The sequence below is a fragment of the Tachypleus tridentatus genome, chromosome 10, assembly GCF_004210375.1.
Source record: "Tachypleus tridentatus isolate NWPU-2018 chromosome 10, ASM421037v1, whole genome shotgun sequence".
Taxonomy (NCBI): domain Eukaryota; kingdom Metazoa; phylum Arthropoda; class Merostomata; order Xiphosura; family Limulidae; genus Tachypleus; species Tachypleus tridentatus.
Window position 1 is genome coordinate 193,440,408 of NC_134834.1, and position 20,776 is coordinate 193,461,183.

The 20,776-nt window shown below is 36.1% G+C and overlaps 1 protein-coding gene across 2 annotated transcripts; it reads right to left on the reverse strand.

Annotated features, from left to right (window-relative positions):
• Positions 1-944: 944 nt before the first annotated feature.
• LOC143227877 (uncharacterized) lies at positions 945-15,718 on the reverse strand. 2 transcript variants are annotated; one of them, XM_076459227.1, is made up of 4 exons: positions 15,208-15,712; positions 6,547-6,642; positions 2,039-2,126; positions 945-1,833 (listed from the first exon to the last, which is right to left on the reverse strand). In XM_076459227.1, the coding sequence occupies exons 1-4, from the start codon at positions 15,256-15,258 to the stop codon at positions 1,070-1,072; spliced, it is 999 nt and encodes a 332-aa protein (XP_076315342.1). In that variant the 5' UTR covers positions 15,259-15,712; the 3' UTR covers positions 945-1,069. The 2 variants fall into 2 exon arrangements, with proteins under 2 accessions (XP_076315342.1, XP_076315343.1); XM_076459228.1 differs by lacking the exon at positions 6,547-6,642 and having other exon boundaries at positions 15,208-15,718.
• Positions 15,719-20,776: the final 5,058 nt, after the last annotated feature.

Genomic DNA, 20,776 nt, shown 5'->3' on the forward strand with positions numbered 1-20,776 from the left:
TTATCACACACGACTACACTGTTGTAAGGTGCTACAGATATATGTAACTTTATCACACACGACTACACTGTTGTAAGGTGCTACAGATATATGTAGCTTTATTACACACGACTACACTGTTGTAAGGTGCTACAGATATATGTAGCTTTATTACACACGACTACACTGTTGTAAGGTGCTACAGATATATGCAGCTTTATCACACACGACTACACTGTTGTAAGGGGTCCGGCATGGCGAGGTGGTTAAGGAACTCGACTCGGAATCTGAGGGTCGCGTGTTCGAATCCCCGTCGCATCAAACATGCTTGTCATTTCAGCCATGGAGGTGTCTTAATGTGACGATTAGTTCCACTATTCGTTGGTAAAAGAGTAGTCCAAGAATTGGCGGTGGGTGGTGATGACTAGTTGCCTTCCCTCTAGTCTTACACTACGAAATTAGGGACAGCTAACGCAGATAGCCCTCGTGTAGCTTTGCGCGAAATTCAAAACACACCAAACTGTTGTAAGGTGCTTCAGATAAATGCAACTTTGTCTCACGCGGCTGAGCTGTTTCATGTAAGACGGTTCGTATAGAAAGGGAATGAGTTAGTAAGAACAGCCAATAAAATTAAAATACATCGGTATTCGTCAGGAGAACGTGTACGTAACAAAATACATCGGTATTCGTCAGGAGAACGTGTACGTAACAAAATACATCGGTATTCGTCAGGAGAACGTGTACGTAACAAAATACTTCGGTATTTGTCAGGAGAACGTGTACGTAACAAAGTACATCGGTATGCTTCAGGAGAACGTGTACGTAACAAAACACATCGGTATTCGTCAGGAGGACGTGTACGTGACACTAGTTATTTGTGTCTGTTCCGGTGGTGTTTCGTTTTTCACACAGAAAAACATGACAAAAACAGTGATAATGTCTTTTAAACAATAAATATGTTGTAAGATTCTATGCTCCTTTATTCAATGTAATATATATATATATATATATTTCACTGAAAAACACCGAGTTCATCGGTCTTGGAAATCTGTACACAAAGGAATTCGGAGTTTCTTTTGTCTTTTTTATTTCACCAAGGGCGCCAGACATTATCCGTAAAGGGAGATTGATCACCAGGAGAAACTAAGAAACTGTGATCCACTGGATGCACGGGATGAGCTCGTGGTTCGCGAGGTCTCCCAACTGATTCGTCAGAGCTGACATCGGAAGCTTCGCTCGACACGGGACTCGGTGTTTCTGAGCTGAAGTGCTTGTGGGTGGGGCCAATCACGGTGGAATCGGCTTCGTTGCAAGAAGAAGTAACTGCAGAAGGCACTTCCGGATGAAGCGTTGATGATTCTGAGTCCGAATGGGTAAGTCCAAGAGTGCTAACACTGCATAACTTCTTATCCAAGCAACCGACAGCACCAGTACTTATTTTTTGGGGTAACACCAAGGCCAGTTCTCCGTTCGACAAGCGTTTTGGAACAAGATGAAATTCGGCAACTCCAACGGAACAACACCCACAGCCACTGGAATTATTGGAACGTCGCTCACCGTAACCGTTAGTCGTATCTGGACTTTTATTAACGTGGCAACAGCATTCTGTTGAGTCGGAACGAGAAGACGCGCAGTGCTGAGTAGTGGCGCTGTAGGTACGGATTAGAGAAACGGACTCCTCGTTCTCCGTCTCTGTAATGTTTTGTACTCGTTTTGTCAGGTGTTGCAGAAGGCGCTGCCGAGTGTCCTCCTTCACGCCATCTTGCTTCTTTAGATAGAGCCCTACCTCGCGAACGCACTCCTCAAACCCGAGGAGAAACTTGTTCCTCAGCTGAGAATCGTTAACCAGAGTCGCTACATAAAAATGATAGCATAAGTCATCACTGAATGGTATTAATTATTTACTTAAAAAGAGCAAAATTAGCAAAAACGTGATATTTTTAAGTGTAATATTACTCGCCCTTAATTACGTTAAGGCTTTTTTGTTCATTTAAGCTTAATATTTTATTATGCAACTATGATTTGGAAATGTCGAATTCTAACTACGAGTGTTACTTACCTGTTCGTCTCTGTCGATGGAATTCTTGTAGATGGCGCACTGTCATTTCCAAAATGTCTGCTTTTTCTAACTTGGAATGCCTTGGGTTCTGTGGAAGTGATATAAAATAACCAGATAAGCAAATGAAGTAATCATTACGAACTATTGCTGAAACACATTCAATGCTTGAAACGATAAATAAAAGGTTTTAAGGATAAGACTAAACTATCATGAATGTTGAACTGGAATCATTAGTAAGACATGCAAGAGGTTATCATCTGATGGCTGTTATTAACTCATCCATAGTCCTCTAACATACGTCCCTCAATATACATGCAAAAACGGCTCTTTTGGGTCGAGAAAATATTTTCTCGACATCACTGATACGTCCCTCATATTATTTTTTCACGTTCCAGAAAAGTATTACCCAGCAAAATGATTTCAATATTATTTTTCTCATTCGTCTGAGGCTTGACATGGCCAGATGGTTAAGCTACTCCTGGTTAAGTATCACTCAGCAAAATGATTTTAATATTATTTTTCTCATTCGTCTGAGGCTTGGCATGGCCAGATGGTTAAGCTACTCCTGGTTAAGTATCACCCAGCAAAATAATTTTGATATTATTTTTCTCATTCGTATGAGGCTTGGCGTGGCCAGATGGTTAAGCTACTCATGGTTAAGTATCACCCAGCAAAATGATTTTAATATTATTTTTCTCATTCGTCTGAGGCTTGACATGACCAGATGGTTAAGCTACTCCTGGCTAAGTATCACCCAGGAAAATAATTTTGATATTATTTTTCTCATTCGTATGAGGTTTGGCGTGGCCAGATGGTTAAGCTACTCATGGTTAAGTATCACCCAGCAAAATGATTTTAATATTATTTTTCTCATTCGTCAGAGGCTTGACATGACCAGATGGTTAAGCTACTCCTGGCTAAGTATCACCCAGCAAAATAATTTTGATATTATTTTTCTCATTCGTATGAGGCTTGGCGTGGCCAGATGGTTAAGCTACTCATGGTTAAGTATCACCCAGCAAAATGATTTTAATATTATTTTTCTCATTCGTCTGAGGCTTGACATGGCCAGATGGTTAAGCTACTCCTGGCTAAGTATCACCCAGCAAAATAATTTTGATATTATTTTTCTCATTCGTATGAGGCTTGGCGTGGCCAGATGGTTAAGCTACTCATGGTTAAGTATCACCCAGCAACATGATTTTAATATTATTTTTCTCATTCGTATGAGGTTTGGCGTGGCCAGATGGTTAAGCTACTCATGGTTAAGTATCACCCAGCAAAATGATTTTAATATTATTTTTCTCATTCGTCAGAGGCTTGACATGACCAGATGGTTAAGCTACTCCTGGCTAAGTATCACCCAGCAAAATAATTTTGATATTATTTTTCTCATTCGTATGAGGCTTGGCATGGCCAGATGGTTAAGCTACTCATGGTTAAGTATCACCCAGCAAAATGATTTTAATATTATTTTTCTCATTCGTCTGAGGTTTGGCATGGCCAGATGGTTAAGCTACTCATGGTTAAGTATCACCCAGCAAAATGATTTTAATATTATTTTCTCATTCGTCTGAGGCTTGACATGACCAGATGGTTAAGCTACTCCTGGCTAAGTATCACCCAGCAAAATAATTTTGATATTATTTTTCTCATTCGTATGAGGCTTGGCGTGGCCAGATGGTTAAGCTACTCCTGGTTAAGTATCACCCAGCAAAATAATTTTAATATTATTTTTCTCATTCGTCTGAGGCTTGACATGACCAGATGGTTAAGCTACTCCTGGCTAAGTATCACCCAGCAAAATAATTTTGATATTATTTTTCTCATTCGTATGAGGCTTGGCGTGGCCAGATGGTTAAGCTACTCCTGGTTAAGTATCACCCAGCAAAATAATTTTGATATTATTTTTCTCTCATTCGTATGAGGTTTATGTGGCCAGATGGTTAAGCTACTCATGGTTAAGTATCACCCAGCAAAATGATTTTAATATTATTTTTCCTCATTCGTATGAGGTTTGGCATGGCCAGATGGTTAAGCTACTCCTGGCTAAGTATCACCCAGCAAAATAATTTTGATATTATTTTTCTCATTCGTATGAGGCTTGGCGTGGCCAGATGGTTAAGCTACTCATGGTTAAGTATCACCCAGCAAAATGATTTTAATATTATTTTTCTCATTCGTATGAGGCTTGGCGTGGCCAGATGGTTAAGCTACTCATGGTTAAGTATCACCCAGCAAAATGATTTCAATATTATTTTTCTCATTCGTATGAGGCTTGGCGTGGCCAGATGGTTAAGCTACTCCTGGCTAAGTATCACCCAGCAAAATGATTTCAATATTATTTTTCTCATTCGTATGAGGCTTGGCGTGGCCAGATGGTTAAGCTACTCCTGGTTAAGTATCACTCAGCAAAATGATTTTAATATTATTTTTCTCATTCGTATGAGGCTTGGCGTGGCCAGATGGTTAAGCTACTCATGGTTAAGTATCACTCAGCAAAATGATTTTAATATTATTTTTCTCATTCGTATGAGGCTTGGCATGGCCAGATAGTTAAGCTACTCATGGTTGAGTATTACCCAGCAAAATGATTTTGATATCAGAACTCACATTTCAGTGCTACGTAGCTGATCGCTAATATTTTTTTTCGGTTTATTCTAATACAACCAAACCTGTTGATTATAATCGAGTTTTACTCCACCTCAGTCCGCTATACTGATTAAACAACTCAAGCCAACTGATTACAGAACTAAAACATTGGATCCAGTCCTAGCAACCTATGGCCCGTCACGGCCAGGTGGGTTAAAGCGTTCGACGCCTAATCTGAGGGTCGCAGGTTTGAGTCACCGTCGCACCAAACATGCTCGCCATTTCAGTCGTGTGAGCGTTATAATATGACGGTCAATCCCACTATTCATTAGTAAAAAAAGTAGCCCAAGAGCCTGCAGTGGGTAGTGATGACTAACTTCCTTCCCTTTAGTCTTACAATGCTAAATTGGGAAAGGCTAACGTAGATAGCCCTCGCGTAGCTTTGCGCGAAATTCAAAACAAACAAACCTAACAACCTACTGACTACACAACTAAAACATTGAATCCAATCCCAGCAACTTACTAATTATAAAAGTTTAAAGTGTAATCCAACATTAGCAACCTACTTATTACACAAATCTACGTTTTACTCAACTAGTAACAACTTAACAATAAAACAACTCTAAATTCTAGTTATCCAACATTAGCAACCTACTTATTACACAAATCTACCTTTTACTCAACTAGTAACAACTTAACAATAAAACAACTCTAAATTCTAGTTATCCAACATTAGCAACCTACTTATTACACAAATCTACCTTTTACTCAACTAGTAACAACTTAACAATAAAACAACTCTAAATTCTAGTTATCCAACATTAGCAACCTACTTATTACACAAATCTACCTTTTACTCAACTAGTAACAACTTAACAATAAAACAACTCTAAATTCTAGTTATCCAACATTAGCAACCAACTTATTACACAAATCTACGTTTTACTCAACTAGCAACAACTTAACAATAAAACAACTCTAAATTCTAGTTATCCAACATTAGCAACCTACTTATTACACAAATCTACCTTTTACTCAACTAGTGACAACTTAACAATAAAACAACTCTAAATTCTAGTTATCCAACATTAGCAACCTACTTATTACACAAATCTACGTTTTACTCAACTAGCAACAACTTAACAATAAAACAACTCTAAATTCTAGTTATCCAACATTAGCAACCTACTTATTACACAAATCTACGTTTTACTCAACTAGTAACAACTTAACAATAAAACAACTCTAAATTCTAGTTCGTTGCTATCAACTTACTGGTTATAAAACTTCTAGTTTTATTCAAGTACTATCAAAACTATTGATTATATAACAGCAATTTATAGTCACTATTATCAAACCTATTGATTAAACAAATACATGCTCTATTTCGGTACTATCAAACGAAATGATGGATTTGTAGGTGAATTCTGAATTGTACCAGGTGACAGAAATCAAACTATATGAACTATTACACCGATATAACAAGTTGTCTAATTAGTATTTCGAAACGATAATGCGTAAAACTTTTAATTTCATAGAGAGAACATTCATGAACAAAATATAACTTACAGTTTCGTTGCTTAGAAACTAGAACTTTTGATAACTTGTTTTTTTATTTTTTAATCAGCTAAAGAAAATTTATATTTTTGGCAAAGCTGGTAAGGCTATCTACCATGGTCTCTAATCATGAAATACTGATTAAACGAAAGGCAGCCACTCAACACCATACTACCCTCTTCTACCCATTCCTTGCTAATGGATTGACTGTCACTCTTTTAACGCATCCACAGCTTAAAGTGCAGATAATATTTTGCGGTATCGCACGGATTCGAAGGCGACTCGCAAACGTAGAGATCCAATGCCCTATCGTATGACCAATAATTACATACATTTACAAATCAAGTTATTAAGCTTACGTCAGATCTGATAGCGTCCAATAGCAAGTTCTTCATCTCCGATAAACTTTGGTTTATTCTTGCTCGGCGTCGCTTTTCCATCAACGGTTTCGAAACCTGTAATCCATGAAACACAGTCTTTCGTCAACGAGAATCATTAGCTCGTTGTATACACACATTTAAAACTATGTTTTAACTGTTTTTAGTTCGATTTCATTTAGTTCGTAAGTGAATCAAATTTGTTGATAAAAACATTTGGCATAAAAACATTAATAGTAAAAACCACATTAAAGACTCCTTTAATATTCGTTTGTTAAGAGAGACAAAATACTTCTAAAATCAACTGACTCAGAGGGCGAGTATACAGCTTTATACAGATTTAAATCCACGCGGTGGGCAGAGCGCGGATAGCCCATTGTCTAACTTATCGCTAATAAAACAACTCTTTGTAATATTAGAAATCTCTTCTGATTTTTGATAACTACAAAAATGTTATTAATATTAAACTAGTCTTAGCAACAGACTAGGCTCTGTATAGCAATGACCTTCTAAACTTTCCAGAGAGAACTGAGAAATGAAACAGTTGAAAACAGCAGTGGTTTTTTTAACTAGCATCACTCCAAACAGAGCAACCGGGTTAAGCATTTCATATACCAGTAGTGGCCACTGAGCATGCTCAGTGAGAGTTAACTTCTTTACATTCGTAGTGTATGACGTAAGTACCAGACTGGAAAGATGAGATGAAACTGAATATGTTACACATAATTCAATGGCTACCAACTTTAATTGGCGCTCAATAGGGGGCACTGATTCTCCACTTGTTCACAGCCACAGATAAGTTTGAATGTTCCCCTCCGCTTGTTTACAGCCACAGATAAGTTTGAACGTTCCCCTCCACTTGTTCATAGCCACAGATAAGTTTGAATGTTCCCCTCCACTTGATTGTTTAGTACGTAAATACTGCTAAAACTGCCCAGTACTGAGTTCATTTTCTCTTGAATGAGACAAAGCAACGTATCACATCAAACCAGAACGTACGTAGGATTTAGATTTGTTTCATTGAAAGCTACCGATAAATATTTTAGAAAAAAAAACCTACATAACAAGCTTAATCTGTCTATTTCGTATCATGCGCATTATTTCATAATTTAGAAATTTCCAATAATTAACAGGGCAAAGTTTGTCTTTTTTTCTGAATTAAGAATATAATATTAATTTTGTCTTTTAATATGATATTTAACAATGATATGTTATTCTAATTCAATGTTAGCTCCTTTCCTCCAACTGCTGATTCACGAGTAAGCAGGAGGGCTCATAACGCTAGTGTTCGATGTTTGATCACTGTCGTGGACAGAGCGCTCTGTTTTTAAAAATAGGAACTGCGTAGCGTTTCGTACATTTCCTCGGCACGTTACTTTCGTTATAGAAGCAGTTAGACAAGAAGTATTTACGAAGAATAAGTTATTGCTTAAGCATGGGTCACGCCCATTTTCTCTTGTCAGACGAGGGCACGAGTGAATTTGTGTGCCTCCACATAAACGCAAATGGCATCTGAATATTTGCCAAATCGATCTTTTCTTTGAATGGCTTTAACTCCTGACACAAGGTCATTCTTTTGTTCACGATAATAAATAGTTCGTTTTCTTTCATGTTATGAACACCAAGCCACGTCTCAATTCGCATACCTATGTGTTGCTGGTTGTATTTTTTAATCACTTGTTTCCCTGGTCTTTTCGTTCCGTTTCTCCCATTGTCATATGCTCTGCCTAATGAACAGTAGTTAAGACTTGTTTTGTAAGAGAATGATAGAGCAATTGTTTCCAAACAAAACAATGGGTAAACGATTTCAACAAAGCAGGGCGATTTTAACAACAACTGACATCTGGCGGTGTTGAATTACATGAACAATATAACAAAACTAAGAAATTACACACTGACAGATACATTTGTCCAGTTAAAAAAAACAAGAACAAAATTTATGAACAAATATGTAGCCCAGTCACGAAACAAAACCTCAGCCCTCCCCTCTTCCCTCGATGACTCAGCGAGAAGTCTGCGTACTTATAAAGCTAAAAATTCGGTTTTCGATACCAGTGCGAGTACAGCATAGAAAAGCCAATTTCGTAACTTTCTGCCTAATAATAAATAAATAACAGACGCCTCAATATAATAAAAATGTAAAAGACGTAACCCACTACACTCTTGTTCATTGTGATCATAACGTTCAAAACCTGGTTTAAATACCGGTGGTGGGAAAAGCACAGATAAACTATCGTGTTGCTTTGTGTCTAATAAGAAAAGCAAAGTTAGAAACATAAATGAGTTTAGAAACATAAATATGTTTTAAGTAACACTAGAAGGCATTTATATCCTGTGTTTCTTATGTCGTGGTTTTTCATACACAGATTGGTTTGAATTTCGAACAAAACTACACGAGGGCTATCTGCGCTGGCCGTCCCTAATTTTTCCGAGTAAGACTAGAGGGAAGGCAGCTAATCATCACCACTTACTGTCAATTCTTGGAGTACTCTTTTACCAACGAATAGGGGGAGTGACCGTCACATTATAATGATCCCACGGCAGAAAGAGTGAGCATGTTTGGTATGACGGGAATTCGAACCCGCGACCCTTGGATTACGAATCGAACGCCTTAATCACCTGGCCATGTCGGGCCACACGGGTTACTTAAATAATTATTTATACTTAAAATTAGTTTCATCTAATTCTGGAAAACAAACTCTTATTAGTTATGAATAAGCCTACCTGGTTAAGTATAAATAGCATGCATACTATGTTATACCAGGTTAAGTATAAATAGCATGCATACTATGTTATACCAGGTTAAGTATAAATAGCATGCATACTATGTTATACCAGGTTAAGTATAAATAGCATGCATACTATGTTATACCAGGTTAAGTATAAATAGCATGCATACTACGTTATACCAGGTTAAGTATAAATAGCATGCATACTATGTTATACCAGGTTAAGTATAAATAGCATGCATACTACGTTATACCAGGTTAAGTATAAATAGCATGCATACCCATGTTATACCAGGTTAAGTATAAATAACATGCATACCATGTTATACCAGGTTAAGCATAAACAACACGCATACCATGTTATAACCAGGTTAAGCATAAACAAAGTACGCGCACCATGTTATAACCAGGTTAAGCATAAACAGCACGCGCACCATGTTATAACCAGGTTAAGCATAAACAGCACGCGCACCATGTTATCCCAGGTTATAGTATAAATAGCACGCGCACCATGTTTATAACCAGGTTAAGTATAAATAGCACGCGCACTATGTTTTATACCAGGTTAAGCATAAATAGCACGCGCACCATGTCATAACCAGGTTAAGCATAAACAACACGCACACCATGTTATACCAGGTTAAGCATAAACAGCACGCGCACCATGTTATAACCAGGTTAATTATAAATAGCACGCGCACCATGTTATAACCAGGTCAAGTATAACCAGCACGCGCACCATGTTATACCAGGTTAAAGTATAAATAGCATGCACACCATGTTTCATACCAGGTTAAGTATAAACAGCATAGCATAAATTACGTTATAACCAGGTTAAGTATAAATAGCACGCACACCATGTTATACCAGGTTAAGTATAAATAGCACGCATACCATGTTATAACCAGGTTAAGTATAAACAACATGCATACCATATTATACCAGGTTAAGTATAAATAGCACGCATACCATGTTTTATACCAGGTTAAGTATAAATAGCATGCATACCATGTTATACCAGGTTAAGTAAATAACACGCATACCATGTTATACCAGGTTACATATAAATAACATGCATACTATGTTATACCAGGTTAAGCATAAATAACATGCATACTATGTTATACCAGGTTATGATAAATAGTACGCATACTATGTTATACCAGGTTAAGCATAAATAACATGCATACTATGTTATACCAGGTTAAGTATAAATAGTACGCATACCATGTTATAACCCAGGTTAAGTATAAATAGCATGCATACCATGTTATACCAGGTTAAGTATAAACATCATGCATTAATATATATTATACCAGGTTAAGTATAAATAGCATGCATACCCATGTTATACACCAGGTTAAGCATAAATAGCATGCATACTATGTTATACCAGGTTAACTATAAATAGCATGCATACCATGTTATAATCTGGTTAAGTATAAATAGCATGCATACCATGTTATGTTCACCAGGTTAAGTATAAATAGCACGCATACTCTGTTATACCAGGTTAAGTATATATAACATGCATACTATGTTATAACCATGTTACGCATAAATAGCACGCATACCATGTTATAACTGGTTAAGTATAAATAACATGCATACCATGTTATACCAGGTTAAGTATAAATAGCATGCATACCATGTTATACCAGGTTAAGCATAAATAACACGCATACCATGTTAAATATAACCAGGTTAAGCATAAATAGCATGCATACTATGTTATACCAGGTTACATAAACAACACGCATACATTATATTATAACCAGGTTAAGCATAAATAACATGCATACTATGTTATACCAGGTTATGTATAAATAGCACGCATACCATGTTACACCAGGTTAAGTTATAAATATCATCATGCATACCATGTTATACCAGGTTAAGTATAAATAGCACGCATACCCATGTTTACACCAGGTTAAGTATAAAATAACACGCATACCATGTTATAACCAGGTTAAGTATAAACAACATGCATACTATGTTATAACCAGGTTAAGCATAAATAACATGCATACTTATGTTATACCAGGTTAAGTATAAACAGTACGCATACTATGTTATAACCAGGTTAAGTATAAATAACATGCATACCATGTTATAACCAGGTTAAGCATAAATAGCACGCATACCATGTTATACCAGGTTAAGCATAAATAGCACGCATACCATGTTATACCAGGTTAAGCATAAACATCACGCATACCATATTATACCAGGTTAAGTATAAATAGCACGCATACTATGTTATATACCAGGTTAAGCATAAATAGCATGCATACCTGTTATAACCAGGTTAAGTATATATATAACATGCATACTATGTTATACCATCATATTTACGTATAAATAGCACGCATACCATGTTATAACTGGTTAATAAATAACACGCATACCATGTTATACCAGGTTAAGCATAAATAGCACTGCACAATCTGTTATACCAGGTTAAGCACAAATAACATGCATTACCTGTTATACCAGGTTAAGCATACATAACATGCATACCATGTTATACCATGTTACGCATAAATAGCATGCATACTATGTTATACCAGGTTACGCATAAATAGCACGCACACTATGTTATACCAGGTTAAGCATAAATAAACACATACACCATGTTATACCAGGTTACGCATAAATAGCATGCATACCATGTTTATACCACGTTTTTACGCATAAATAGCATGCATACCATGTTATACACCAGGTTATATATAAACAGCATGCATACCATGTTACACCAGGTTAAGTATAAATAGCATGCATACCATGTCATAACCAGGTTAAGATAAACAACACGCACACTATGTTATAACCAGGTTAAGCATAAATAGCACGCATACCATGTCATTAACCAGGTTAAGCATAAATAGCACGCATACCATGTCACAACCAGGTTAAGCATAAACAACATGCATACTCTGTTATACCAGGTTAAGTATATATATAACATGCACACCTATGTTATACCATGTCACGTATAAATAGCATGCATACCATGTTATACCAGGTTACGCATAAATAGCACGCATACCTATGTTATAACCAGGTTAAGCATAAACAACATTGCACACCATGTTATACCAGGTTACGTATAAATAGCACGCATACTATGTTATACCAGGTTACATAAATAGCATGCATACCATGTTTACACCAGGTTAAGTATAAATAGCACGCATACTATGTTATACCAGGTTAAGGCATAAATAACACGCATACCATGTTATAATCCTGGTTAAGTATAAATAAGCACGCACAACTTATGTTATACCAGGTTAAGCATAAATAACATACACACCATGTTATACCAGGTTACGCATAAATAGCATGCATACCATGTTATACCAGGTTACATAAAATAACATACATACTATGTTATACCAGGTTACGTATAAATAGCATGCATACTATGTTATACCAGGTTACGTATAAATAGCATGCATACTATGTTATACCAGGTTAAGTATAAATAGCATGCATACTATGTTATACCAGGTTAAGTATAAATAACATACATACTATGTTATACCAGGTTACGTATAAATAGCATGCATACTATGTTATACCATGTTACGTATAAATAGCATGCATACTATGTTATACCAGGTTAAGTATAAATAACATGCATACTATGTTATTAGAATACAGTTTTTAAGTTCACATATCAACATATACTTTTGCCTTATTTCTTCAAAAAAGTGCGTGCGTGCGTGTGTGTTCTTATAGCAAAGCTACATCGGGATATCTGCTGTGTCGACCGAGGGGAATCGAACCCCTGACTTTAGCTTTGTAAATCCAAAGACTTACTGCTGTTCCAGCGGGAGACCGTTAAGAAAAAGTAAACGTAGACCAAACTAATATTAGTTATTAAAAATCCCACCAGGTTGTGTAGCCGATATAGTAGGACACACTTTTTAGTATTCGTATTAAAACATATTACAGTTTTATTTTGTTAAAAAATAAGACACAAACTAAACTATTATTAGTTACTAATAAATCCTCCAGGTTGAGTATACACACAGTTTCTTATTGGAATATAATACTAAATGTACATATTAATGTATACCTTGTTCCTCCCTTTAAGCTACTTTGCCCCTGTAAGCTCCCACTGCTTGATTTCAGAAACAAAACAAAAAATATATAAATAAAACAAACGTCGTTTTATTATCTTTCAGTGTCAGGACAACGATTCATTGTTATACTTAAAATAAGGTTTTTTAAACCTTTATATAACTCTATCCTGCATCGAAAAACTTTATCCGACCTGGAATTTATAATCTGCCCACGAGACAAGTTTGTTTGTTTTTGGAATTTCGCACAAAGCTACACGAGGGCTATCTGCGCTAGCCGTCCCTAATTTAGCAGTGTAAGACTAGAGGGAAGGCAGCTAGTTATCACCACCCACCGCCAACTCTCAGGCTACTATTTTTCCAACGAATAGTGGGATTCACCGTCACATTAAATCGCTTCCACGGCTGAAATGGCGAGCGTGTTTGGTACGACGGGAATTCGAACCTCCGACCCTCAGATTACGAGGGCCTACCACGAGATAAGAATGACAGTATTGTAAAATTAAAGGCTATGTTTAATGACTAGTAGTAACGACTATAGCGAAACACAGGTAAGAATATTTCTTTATTAGCCACCCTTCCCCTTCGTTTAGAATTATTTAACACCAGGGGGTTTAAAGAGGACTATAAATTACTTGAAAGAACTGTAATGGCTTTTTTTATATTTATTTCTACGTAAACGTTGACAGAATGAACGTTTATTTTACACCATCGTTGTTTAGAATTTCTTTATCTCTACCCATAAATTAAATAATATAAAGACAGTATGATGTGTACTAAGCTATTTTGATTTTTTCCTCTTAAAGTTAGAACTGGTTTTAAAGTCTTTTCCCGCTATTGTTTTGTCAGTTCGTGGAAACTGATAATGAAATAAAACGAAAACTAACACGACTAAAATTTCTTTAAGGTAATAAATTTATAATTTCAGTAAATAGCTGCAAAAGTTTATTCAGTAAATAAACAAAACAATCGTAAGCTAAACAAGAGCGGAACATAATTTAAAACACAACAACCAAAACCCATGAACTCTATCCACGTCCGAGTTCATCTATTCACTTATTATCGAATTGGCCTCCCTATTCTGGCTGCTATTTTATAAAAAATGAATTGCGTATACGGATCTGCAGGTGGTTAAAATCATTTTATAAACTTAAAAAAATTCATCTCAAATGAAGGCGTACTAATGAGTTCCATTAGATCACGTCGAAGAAGTCGCGTTGCTGTGTAATGCGTTAATAACGCGGTTTTCGCGTTTCGGATAATTAAGACATTCTTGGGGTAAAATATCTCACACTCATCTTTATTCTAGACCAATATTTCTTCTAGCATACAATACAGTGACAGTTTTAAAGACCTCATCTAAATAAACTGACCCGCTAAGCCGAAAAGATGCGAAAGACCCTTTATTTATTTCATTTGAAAGGAATAAAACAATGGAACAACTGATTCTACCACATAAATAAGCCTGCAAGATTAACACAAAATAACACAAAACAGAGGCATTGCCGTCACAGTATACGTGCATATAGGTAATAAGAGACAAGATAGTTTAAAAATGTCTAGGTCTTTAATACGAGCGTCAAAATTGTGAAATTTGGTTTCATTTCTCCCCCTACATTTTGTCATATATACCTTATAACCAATACTGATCCGCTCAGCTTTCATAAGAATGCAGTTGATGAAATGTTGTTACGGATCCTGAAAGGCCAGTGACACTGACAAGAAATCAGTAACAGTGTATGAAAAACAACTCCTTTTTATTGTATTCTATAGAGCTAATGAACCCCCACCCTTGTTAAAAATTAATATTGTATACTTACACGTTTGTTCTCCTGCCTTCTTGTATCCACGTTCAGATCTTCGCTTTCCATTTTAGAAAAATAAAGTTTGCAGAACTTAAGAGAACGTGTTAAATCTTACAGTTATTTTCCAATTTTGTAGCATTTGAATGATACTGCAGTGACGTAATTGATATAAGCTAGCTTATAGGGCCGATCAGATGGTGGCAAGATATTTCTGACATCAGTTACGAGGCACGAGCCTGGCCCTGCGAGCTAGAGTCGCGTGCTAGAATTTACACAGAGCTGGAATGCCAAAGATTGGATTTACACTGGTCTAACGTGCATGCGCCTTTTAGTTTGTTCCAAACTGTGAACTATAATCTAGCAAACCAAAGCTAGCACGTATTGCACGTGCCATTGGAATCCAGCCAATCTGCTGCCAGACGAAGAAAATTGTGATTGGTCTCAGTTTAAGCGAGCCAAGACGAACCAACGAGGAAGGTCTGACTGCTGGAGTGTGGCGTGCACAATCATGCCACGTGCACTTGGTCTAAACACACGTTTCTCAGAGAGAGACTCCCGCATCGACTAGGGGGAGAGAGATGCCCCCTAGAGGGAGTTTTCGTAGTTTTGTTTTAATACATGCCGCCTCCCAAATGTCACGTGTCATTTCTGTCTAAATAATTAATGTGAAAGCAACTTATGTGGCCCCATAAAATTTCAAACTGATTAAAAACTACTCAGTAACAAAACTAAGCGCCTATTTGTTAGAAACAAGCTATGCTTGATAGACAGGCTTAAGTTTATCCTCACAATTTCCTCTGCAGTTACATGGGGGCGAGCTAAGAGGGGAACCAAAGGGTCTGACAAACTGAATAATTGCCAACAAGTTTGAACTGAAGGGTGGTTACACTATTCTGCTACGCTAATGATTATAAACCAGCTAGAATCATAATTACAATTATCGGGAAATAAACGTAGGAGGCCTAATTACTTTTTTTATGTGTGTGTGGGAGGGAATCTGTCTTTTGTAATTACGCGACTGGCTTGGTTGATAATTCTGTGATCAAAACCATTATCTGTTTTAAATGTTCTGTTCGACACATTACGGATAAGGCCCGGCATGGTCAGGTGGGTTAAGGCGTTCAACTCGTAATCTGAGGGTTGCGGGTTCGAATTCCCAACGCGCCAAACATCCTCGCCCTTTCAGCCGTGAGGGCGTTATGATGTTTCAGTCAATCTCACTATTCGTTGGTAAAGAAGTAGCCCAAGAGTTAGCGATGGGTGGTGATGACTAGTTGCCTTGTTTCTTGTCTTACACTGCTAAATTACGTACGGCTAGCGCAGATAGCCCTCGTGTAGCTTTGCGCGAAATTCCAAACAAACATTACGGTTGGGATAGAATTGGAAATATTCTTTAGTAAAATAATATATTCCATCACCTAGCAAAACGATTTCTTCGTATGCCTGTAAACTATGAAATCAATGATATTCATAAACATTTTGTTTTGTATTTTTAATGCATGTGTATAGTATAGATTTTCAGTGTTATTAACTTTATTCCATGTTTTCAGTGTGTATTGACATAAAGAAAATCGAAACCTGTTGTGCACGAAATTGATGATGTTAAGTTTTTTGTTTGTTTTTTCTATTTCGCGCAAAGCTACACGAGGGCTATCTGCGCTAGCCGTCCTTAATTTAGCGGTGTAAGACTAGATGGAAGGCATCACCACTCACCTCCAACTCTTGGGCTACTCTTTTATCAACGAATAGTGGAATTGACCTTTACAATATAACGCCCCTACGGCTGAAAAGGCGAGCATGTTTGGTGCGACGGGGATTCGAATCTGCGACCCTCAGATTGCGAGTCGATCGCCCTACCCAACTGGCCATGCCGGGGCCTCTACCCGTGTGAGTTCGCATACCTAGTAATATAGTATCCTGATCCCGTAGTATCCCGAAAAATATTTGGTTGACTTTCCTTTACAGTTTTTGTTTTCCATGCCGGGCTGTAGATGATATTAGGTAGTTTCGTATATCTGTCGTGTGTGTTTGTGTGTGTATGTTTTCTTATACCAAAGCTACATCGGGCTATCTGATGAGCCCACCGAAAGGACTCGAACTCCTGATTCGATGAGCCGTGGTATTAAACTGAAGGCCTCGTCAGCACTGGATATAGCAGATACAGTAAGGTCGACATGTTGATTCATACGTCTCTACTATCGCTCATAAGATATTACAACTTCCATTCATCAAAAATGAACCAAAAAAAACATTCATTTTTAAGATCATAATTTAGTTGTAGAAATTGTTTGTATCAGAGTTTTGAAGTACAAAGTATAAGTCAATTTCGCTCTAAGGGGGACAGTAAGAGATGTGTCTCGGGGTGTGTGTATACGTGTTACTTATAAAAAAGGATTTGCAAATTAGTCACGGCAGTTAATTTTGGTCAAAACGAAAACCAACAACTAAACTTATACTTGTAAAAAAAAATTACAGTATTATTCCCAAAGTTAGAAAGATACATGAAATCAAAATTACTTTGCACGAAACAGCCATTTTGATATTTTTACGCGTTGTCTACTGTTGTAGCGCCATCTTCCCTTCACATTTGTAAGTAGCTAATTTTGCAAAAAAATCAAAAAAAAATCTATAGCTCTCTTTGGCTTTACTGAAATACAAATCATTTACGGTGGCATCAACAGCGATACTTAATAAAATATTTTCATATGTTGCTTAAAATTTATTTTTATCGACACGTAAAGAGTAAGAATTGTTGTAAATTAGTTAGATAAAAAAACATTAATTTTAATTTTATTCACTCGTGCTGATAATTAACAACCCAAAATTACTTTTTATTCATTAACGATAGATATGTTTAAAATTTCTAAAGCCCTAACGTTCATTTGCTTACAGACGATACATTTTCTCTTCTTTTTATAAATGTAAAATATTCACTTTTCATGGATAAAAGTTTTACAAAAAGAAATTAAAAAATTGAAATTGTCAAACATTAGTTCAGATAAAGAAATCCAGTAATATATTTATTGAACATTTTAGTAAATGTTTCATAAAAAGTAATAAACAGTTGATCGAACGAGTAAGTCAAAGTTGTCTTTATCAACATTATCGTTGCTTGGATCTTCTGTCACGAGGAGCGGTGTTTAAAGTCGATAAGCGTTGTTAACTTTCCTTAATACCGAGTTAAATCTAATTATAACCTTTTTGTTAATTAAAATATGAAAATTTACTACTAATAAACTCAGTAAATTTATGTTTTATTTGTATGAAAGCGCTTGTCATTTCACATTTTCAGGGGGGACACTCCCCCGTACCTCTGAACAGCGACGTCATCTATAAGTGACGTAGTACTTGCTTACGTTATTACATAATATTATATCGAATACAGTATTTATTAACCGTGCTGTTTTTATAAGTTGAAAATGAGTAATTACTACAATAGCAAATATGAGTTGTATTGCGTTATCAATTAGCGTTTAAAAAGCACAATAGGAATATATATATGTGCGCGTGTATGTGAAGTACAAAAGTAATTCAGTGAAACCACCTCTAAGTAGTAGATAACACATCACTCTACTCCCACTGTATAATGTGTTTTACGTCAGAAAAATTTCCAACCAATCATAAGTCGGGAACATTAGTGTTTTTTTTTTTTTTTAAAGAACTTTTATCATGTTTCGGTCGTTTTTACTTACCACTAATTTCGGATGTTTTCAGTTTATACCGAACGCGTCTCATTGTATTTAAAACTGTCCCATTCTTATATATTTAGTGAAAATCAAAGATTTCAGAGTGGGTTGATTTTCAGTTAAACTTCAGATTTACCTGCCAAAAACACTCTGAAAGTTGAGGGTTTGAATTCCCATCACACTAAATATGCTCGCCCTTTTAGCCGTGGGGTCGTTATAATGTTCGCTCAATCCCACTATTTTTTGGCAAAAGAGTAGCCCAAGTGTTAGCGGTGGGTGGTGATGACTACTGCCTTCTCTCTAGTCTTACACTGCAAAATTAGAGACGGCTAGCTCAGATAGCTCTCGTGTAGCTTTGCGCGAAATTCAAAATCAAACAAACAAGCCTACCAAAAGCCTACGTGGAGTCAGGTATGTTATTTAGTTTTATTTTACTGATATATTCTGATGCAATTTCGAAATTATAGCGCAAATGAAATTTTCAATCTGAAATAAGAACCATCTCAGAGACTCCTGGGATTCAGGTATAGCAGTAGTTAAATTATTTATCAGAGGAAAGGAAGCCAGCCAATCGCTTCTGAGCATTATATTACCCTTTGACCCAACTAACACGTTTGTCACTTCGTTATGCGATGCGCTTAAAACTAAAAGTACGGTATATATTCAGTTTCATTGTCTCGAACCTCGGACCCGCGTATCGATACGCCAGCTACTAAGTCACACCAAACAAGAAATATAATTTATATGAAATCAAGAGGTAATTATAAAAACGACTAATATCGAGACTGGTTGTGCAATAAACACTACAAAGAAACAAGCAGTAATAATCCATATCTGAACAATGAATAATTATCAAAATATAAGTAAACAGTACTTATAAAAAAGTGATTGAACAATAAATATAATCAATATATGACCAACAATAATTCACTACAATCAATTACTAACTTTATTCTACCTGTAGTTGTCGATTTTTTAAATCAAAATCAAGCAATACAAAATTTTAGATTACAAGTAGAAAAAACGGAAACATACATAATAATAAACAGAGAAAAATATATTTGACCAAGTTAATGAACTACCTCCGTAATACAAATACAAATGTCGCCGGTAGCTAACCAGTAGTGGTTACCATGAGCTTTCTGTTACAAAAAAACATACAGAACAACAAATGTATACTATGAATTCACCACCTCAACGAAAAACACCAGAGAATATGCTAACAAATACAGCAGTAAGAGTTACCCAACTAAACAACATATTAGTTAAGAAAGTAATAATAAACACAGCAGTAAGAGTTACCCAACTAAACAACAAATTAGCTATGGAAGTAATAACAAACACAGCAGTAAGAAATAACCAAATAAACAATATATTAGCTAAAAAAGTAATAATAAATACAGCAGTAACAGTTCTCCAACCACACAATATATTAGCAAATAAAGTAGTAACAAATACAGCAGTAATTGTTACCCAGGTAAACAACATATTAGCTAAGGAGATAATAACAAATAAAGCAGTAAGAGTTATCCACCAACACAACATATTAGCTAAAGAAGTAATAACAAATACAGCAGAAAGAGTTACCCAACTAAACAACATATTAGTTAAGGACGTAATAATAAATACAACAGTAAGAGTTATCCAACTACACAATATATTAGCTAAGGAAGTAGTAACAAATACAGCAGTAATAGTTACCCAGATAAACATCATATTAACTAAGGAGATAATAACAAATAAAGGGGTAAGAATTACACACCTGAACAACATATTAGATAAAGAAGTAATAACAAATACAGCAGTAAGACTTATCGAACTAAACAAAATATTAGCTGGGGATGTGACAACAAATATAGCAGTAAGAATTACCCTACTAAACAACATATTAGCTATTG